At 37.2% G+C, this 6,799-nt stretch overlaps 1 protein-coding gene across 1 annotated transcript; it reads left to right on the top strand.

The window, feature by feature from the left end:
* The first annotated feature begins 384 nt into the window (after positions 1-384).
* Positions 385-6,130, top strand: LOC132094902 (macrophage receptor MARCO-like). Its single transcript, XM_059499560.1, has 17 exons — positions 385-537; positions 906-1,007; positions 1,630-1,739; positions 1,849-1,936; positions 2,081-2,134; positions 2,793-2,846; positions 3,052-3,150; positions 3,243-3,287; positions 3,446-3,526; positions 3,961-4,023; positions 4,551-4,646; positions 4,732-4,776; positions 4,862-4,915; positions 5,007-5,024; positions 5,139-5,186; positions 5,329-5,493; positions 5,600-6,130. Exons 1-17 carry the CDS (start codon positions 420-422, stop codon positions 5,728-5,730), a joined length of 1,371 nt encoding a protein of 456 aa, XP_059355543.1. The 5' UTR covers positions 385-419; the 3' UTR covers positions 5,731-6,130.
* The last annotated feature ends 669 nt before the right edge of the window (positions 6,131-6,799 follow it).

Here is a 6,799-nt window from a genome sequence, read left to right on the forward strand (position 1 = left end):
AGTTCTTAACAATGCATACTACTGTATTTCATTTACGGTAGGAAATCTACAAGATATCTTCATGGAACATGATCTTTATTTAATATCCTCATTTTTTTTGGCATAAAAGAAGAAATGATCATTTAGACCCATACAATATACTGTTGGCTATTGCTGCAAATATGCCAATGCTGCTATTTATGACTGGTTTTGTGCTCCAGGGTCACATATGGTCTCTAATATTGGCAATTTATGCTTACCCCTGCTACTATAGCTCTAACTTCCTTTTTACTAGTTCATTTAAACAATTTCCTCACAATCTCTTTTGTCAGATGACTGATGTTCTGATGAGCCAGCATATTTTTTTTCCCTTTTCTTTGGTTTGTTTTTTTAAGCTGTCACCCTGACTGTGTACAAGTCAGAGTGTGACAAAGTGACTGATGGAGACCAACGTGGATGAACTTGAAGGAAAGGCCTCTGTATTCAGCCACGCAAACCCTCTTTATGACAACACCATGAAGCTCTATGAGGCCGACCGCTACGACTTTCAGCACAGTGGTAAGACAGAATGGCATTATACATATTAAAATATTTTAAAGGTTTAATCAAAACACAAGTCTAATACACAAATTCCTTAAAAAAAAAGAAAGAAAGAAAAAAAAAAATTCTGAACACAAAATCAAATCTCTGATTTAAAAATTACTAAATGAAATAAGAAATTGTGTAACTCAATACACAGCTTTCTGGAATTTTTCAATCTGATCATTTTTGAAATTCTGCAGTCTGTTATTTCCTAATATTGACTCTCATCGATCGCAATGCTGTATATCAGTCTGCTGATCCGAGAAACTTAAACCTTAAACTTATTTGTAAGTTTATGAGTTCTGTATTGCAATATTAGTGTATGTACTGTCTGTTTGTTATAGAGCCAAATACTAAGAAACCAGCGAAAAAACGTTACTGCATTCCTGTTCTTGTACTGTTTTTCCTGATGCTGATTGGAATGAATTCTTTTCTGGCCTATAAAGGTGAGATGTACCAGAAATAAAGTCACATTTAAAAAGCTATATATATCTGTACATACAAATTATCAAACCAAGTGGCACTTATTTAAAATGAAATTAATAAAGGTAAACTTTACAAGCAAGTTTTACATTAGAAATAATAAAAGTATAGAGAAACTGCAATACATATTGTGACATTTTGAGGATGTGAAACATTATTGGATCATTTTGATAATTAAGAGAATGGAAATGATTTATTCTGTCATGATTTATTCACCCCTCAAGTTGTTCCAAACGTGTATAAGTTTCCTTTAGCTGCTGAAGACAAAAGAAGATTTCTCTGCACCTGTGCTTCCTTTGATAGGACCTTTATGTGAACTTCATACATGCACTAAAACACAAAATAAATAAAAAATAAATGAAAAATCACAAAACACCAGCTGATTAAAAAGACATTAAGCAAACATATATAAGATATTTTGTTATATAATGCAATATATAATATATATACACAATATTAGCTTATTTTTTATGGCCACTGTACATTCGATTTGATGCAATTATGTAAGCTAACACAGTGTTTCTGCTTGATTTCTGTTGTTCCATTATTAAATCTGCTTCAGCATATGTTGTGTATTGTGTGTAGTCTTCACTCTGGAGGCTTGGGTTCACCTTCACTGTAAATCAGCTGATGCAAAAACAGAGGAACTCATGTCTGCTGAGGGATTCAAAATGGGCAGCTCCAGTTCAGATCAGGTACATACACAAATGCATTCATGTCTGTGACAAAAACACATGCACACATGTATGCAGAGAAAGACATATTTTGAGAGAACTGCAGTTCCTTTGTGTGTGTTTTAAACAGGAGTGTCTCTCCGATCTATGTGGGAATGATGGGACTCTAGAGGAACTAAGGACTCAACTAAACCAGCTCAACATTAGTACACAAAGAGGTACACACACGCACACATTGGGTTTCCAAGTTTTATGGGGATATTTTATATACATAATGATTTTCATACTGTACAAACTGTATTTTGTATCCCCTTATGCAAATCTTATCTCTTGAGATCATTATTTTTCTTTGTAATTTAAAGCCATGGTTTGTCCGCCTGGTCCATCTGGTCCACCTGGCAGACCTGGATTACAAGGTAACTTCTTCCATGCCTTGAAAATATTGTCAATCAGTAACCCCCAACCTCTCTTTCACTCTCTTTTAACGATAGTAACATTAGAAGAATGCTATAATAATAGTTAATAAGTGTGATGCTCATGATGAATTTGTCCAGTAATTGTCTGCATGAGGCTTCCGGGTCATGGCACCAATGTAACAGGTCCTGCTCACACCATGGTAAGCAGGATTCAAATCAGCGTTGTGAAGAGAGCTCTAATCACTAACATGTCCTTCAAGGGCAGAGGAGGGAGGTTTACCCACAAAGTTCTTCTCAGTTTTTCTTCTCCATTACATTATTAATTGTGTTCCACATTACTTCGTTATTTCCAGAAGGATACCAAACATCTGTGAGGCATCCCAAATCACTAAGAACCTGTTCCCAGTTTAAAGGGATAAATAATGCCAAGCAGGAGAAGCAGACCTCAGTGACTAGAATAGAGTCAATCACTTCCCCCATTCCTTCACAATCTATGTGTTTTCAGCTCTCCCTGCTGGTCAAAAGAGACATTAACACTAAACTAAAACTGCAATTTGACTTTTGGTGTCTTAGATCCTTTATCCCAACACGTGTGTGAATAGCTTTTTTGGCTTATTTTTTATGTCAGTATTTATACTCCAGTTGTGTTCTGTATCAGGTCCTCCTGGAATACCAGGGATACCTGGACAGAAAGGAGACACTGGCTCACTGGGTTAGTGTGTTTTTTTTTTCAATATTAGTATGAATTTTAGTCATATTTGTATGAATTTGTGTGGGTGTAGCATTGTGGTTTGTTTTCATTTTCCAAACACTGGCTTGGCAAATAATTGCTAAAGCATACGCTGCTTTGCTGCACACAAGGAAAATGGTACAAGACAAACCAATGTTAATTGAAATATGAATTTTCTCTCTTTCAGGTCCGGTAGGTGAGGCTGGAGCTCCAGGAGTAAAAGGACAGAGAGGAGACCAGGGATTAGCAGGTGAAAGGGGCCCGGCTGGCATGACAGGTCCACCTGGTAATCACCTTCTCACTTTCATACAACTCTCACCCCATTTGGAACAGTCTAGGAGATCCAAAACTCTCTATGACTATTAATTCTTTCTCCAGGTATTCCGGGATTGAAGGGGGATACAGGAGCGAGAGGAATAATAGGTACTTGTTTATGATGATCAAAGACCATCTGAATAATTCATACCATAATAAAACACAAAATATGTGTTGTGGAAATGCCTTGCACATTTTTCCATGCTGTGAGAGTTTTAGTATTGCTTTAATGAAACCCTGTCTGGTATTTTCTCTGTGCACACAAGGTTTGCCTGGGACTGACGGTCGTCGAGGTGCAGATGGAAATCCGGGTATCCAAGGAACACCAGGGCTTCGTGGACCACCAGGTATCATCTAAAAGATTTGATAGCTTGTCAAGAGCTGCTTATTTTATAACTAATAAGCATGTCAAAGCAAGGTTAACTGACCTTGGACATTGCAAGGTTAATTATTGTCCTAAGTCAAAATAACCAACCATATTTTGACATTCTGATAATAAGACCTGATTTTATTTTTTATTTTTTTGTCCATCTTATTGTCCATCAGGAAAAGTGTATGTTTAATCCCTTAGAAAAGTATAGCCACACCACTCCTCAAGAAGTCTTAATCTGTTTAGTCTGAACAAAACTAATATTGATGCTTGCCTTGATAAATAACACTAATAATAAACCCTGGTAAATGCAAGTCTTGTGTTCTACATTTGACACTGTTTGACAAATTGTAGTTGAATATTTTCATCCATAATCTTAATCATGTATACACTAAAATCTATCTTACTCAGGTTCTAAAGGAGACCCAGGTGCCAAAGGTGAAAGAGGAGATAAGGGATCTTCAGGTCCTAGTGGTAAGAAAGCCCAGATCATTACCCAGATTGACTTAATTTTCCAATGTGTCAAACAGGCCTATATGTCTGAGATTATTAACATAGCCAGTCTAAGGACTATTGCCATAAAATATGGTATACTTAGGTTTATCTGAAATAGCTGATACCACAATATTGGATAAAAGCCAATTCATATAACTGCATAGCAGCTTCACTCCGGAATCAATTATATGGAAGACACACATAATCAATAGAATATATGTGTAGACTTTGTAATCAGATTTCAATTATAATTATTATTTTCATTGACAATAATTGCCTATTGTTTTACAGATAGTATTTACTTCCAGGTGTCTACAACACTATTATTTAAGGGATTTGATGCCACTAACCTGGCAAGCTTCAGCAAATACAGAGATCAGTTTTTCCTCACAAGTATACATTGTATCGTCATGGTACCTTTGTTTTGAGGCAGAGTGGTGTATCTTCACTCCCTGAAATCTGATCATCCCCAATTCATTTGTGCCCTGTTTTTGGTTGATCTTTAGGGTCTCGTGGTCTGACGGGACCTACTGGTCTGCAAGGACCGCCTGGAGAAAAAGGTTCACCTGGACCAAAGGGAGACACTGGTGTTGGCATTCCAGGTATTGTAGGAGTCATAAGGACACATGCACATAAGAGTGATACATGGCATTATGCCATTTTTTATGGGCAAATAATTGTTTTCAGGGCGCCCAGGACAACAGGGACAAAAGGGAAGTCAAGGATTGGCAGGTAAACTAAAAACAAATACATAACCAGGTCATAAAAAATTAGTTTATATCATATAGCTTTCATCAGAGTTTGATGTTGCATATAGGTGTCCCTGGACTCCGAGGTCCAACTGGAGAAAAGGGCAGTAAAGGTGATTCGGGTGAGTTTGTTAAAAATATTATTATTAACAAGAAATCAACTCTGTGTGTTTCTTGAATTTACTTCATCTTATCCTTTTGTCTATCTTTTAGGCCTAAGGGGACCTCAAGGTATGGTTTGGTGCATTTTGGGCACATCTGTAATATCACGCACAACATCTGTGTGATTATTAAACTGTTTGTGAGTAAATTAATTGTATCTAAATGAATTATGGTCTTAAACAGGTCTTAAGGGAGAGAAGGGTGATGTAGGACCAAGGGGTGCCCCCCCTGGTAATTATTCTATAAATACTTACGCATACTACTGTTTTATTTAGCATTTATTCAATCAAATAATTCCAATACAAGATTCTTGTATTGTTTTTGGAGGTTCTTTTTGAATTACTGTGTCTCACATATGTGTATTTGTCATTAGCGGTGGTTCGTTTAGTGGGAACTTCCAATCGAGGAAGAATTGAAGTGTTTCATGAAAATGTCTGGGGAACGGTGTGTGATGACAGCTTTGACACTGTGGATGGTTTGGTGGTTTGTAAGATGTTGGGTTTCCAGAGGGCCACTCAGGTGTTCACAGCTGGTGCAGGTGATATATCCATCTATGGTTGAGAGGTTTTGGTTAATGGTTCAGGGGTTTACAGGCTATGGTTTCCAGAATACTCTCACAATGGTCTGCTGTGTATCTGCTGCAGGAACTGGACGCATCTGGTTGGACGAGGTGAGATGTACCGGAAATGAGAGGAGCATTTTTGACTGTCCACATGCAGGAATGGGAGTTAACAACTGTAACCACGGCGAGGATGTGGGAGTTAGCTGTACCTGAATAAAAAGAAGAAAACTACTCACACCAAGAACACATTTTTGCTCCTTGACTTTTTTTTCAGCTGGTATTTATGTGATTTTAGTGGATGTATTAAGTCAGTTCTCCTCACACATATTGCAGTCATCAAATGATCTATATTGCACTAATGTTTGAAAGAGTTGTATCATGAAACCAAACTTCTTTTTGTCAATGTTACGCTTGAAAAGTGTGCATGGTGTCGAGGCAGCAACATCCATGCACTTCTGAGTGGCATTTATATGTGCAAATATTTTTAGCCTATGTAAAATATGAATGTATAAACACCACAACAAACTCATTCATGTATACTGTGCTATCCTAAAACTGTCCTAACTCAAAACTTACACACAGTAAAATAAAGAGCTTAATTTTTACTTTAAAATGTGTCATGTTTTGGTTTCTGTACAGTCAACAATCTATGGCTCTCTCACAGTCCTTCTTTAAATCTTGCATTTTGGATCTAAGAGACGCTAATCAACAATTATCATTCAGAGGGTGTCTCTGATCCTGTTCTCCTCTCCGGGGACCGTCTCTCCAGTCCTTCCCTTCACTTCCCTCATTAGCTGTGGGACCCTGGGTAAAGGAAAGGTGGGCTTGGGTGTGAGGTCTTTTGAAGGGGTGAGAGGCCACACTAATAAATAAATGATGCAGTAAGTGACGGTAATAATAATGAGAGAGGAACAGATATGTTAGCATTTATAAAGAGCTCCGGTCCACTGGGAGTGAGATGCTTATTAGCTTTACTGGGAGACTCTCACTCAAGGCTTTTTTTAAATTGAACCCGAATCTGAGATCTGATCAACACCCAAATGTATCATTTACAGACAATAATTGCTATTCTAACCATTTACAAAAAAATAAAATAAAATAAATGTTGACAGTTATGCACCTACAATAGGAGCCTAAGAACCATAGACTCCACTGTGTGGACTTCTAACATATCTTTTATGTTTGTTTTTACAAATGGTAATGTGACTTTGGAGTAAACTTTGTTTTCTGTGCAACAAGTGGGGTCAATTAACACAAAGGTTTATGGAAAACTTTAGAATCC

Source organism: Carassius carassius, chromosome 19 (genome assembly GCF_963082965.1).
Source record: "Carassius carassius chromosome 19, fCarCar2.1, whole genome shotgun sequence".
Lineage (NCBI taxonomy): Eukaryota > Metazoa > Chordata > Actinopteri > Cypriniformes > Cyprinidae > Carassius > Carassius carassius.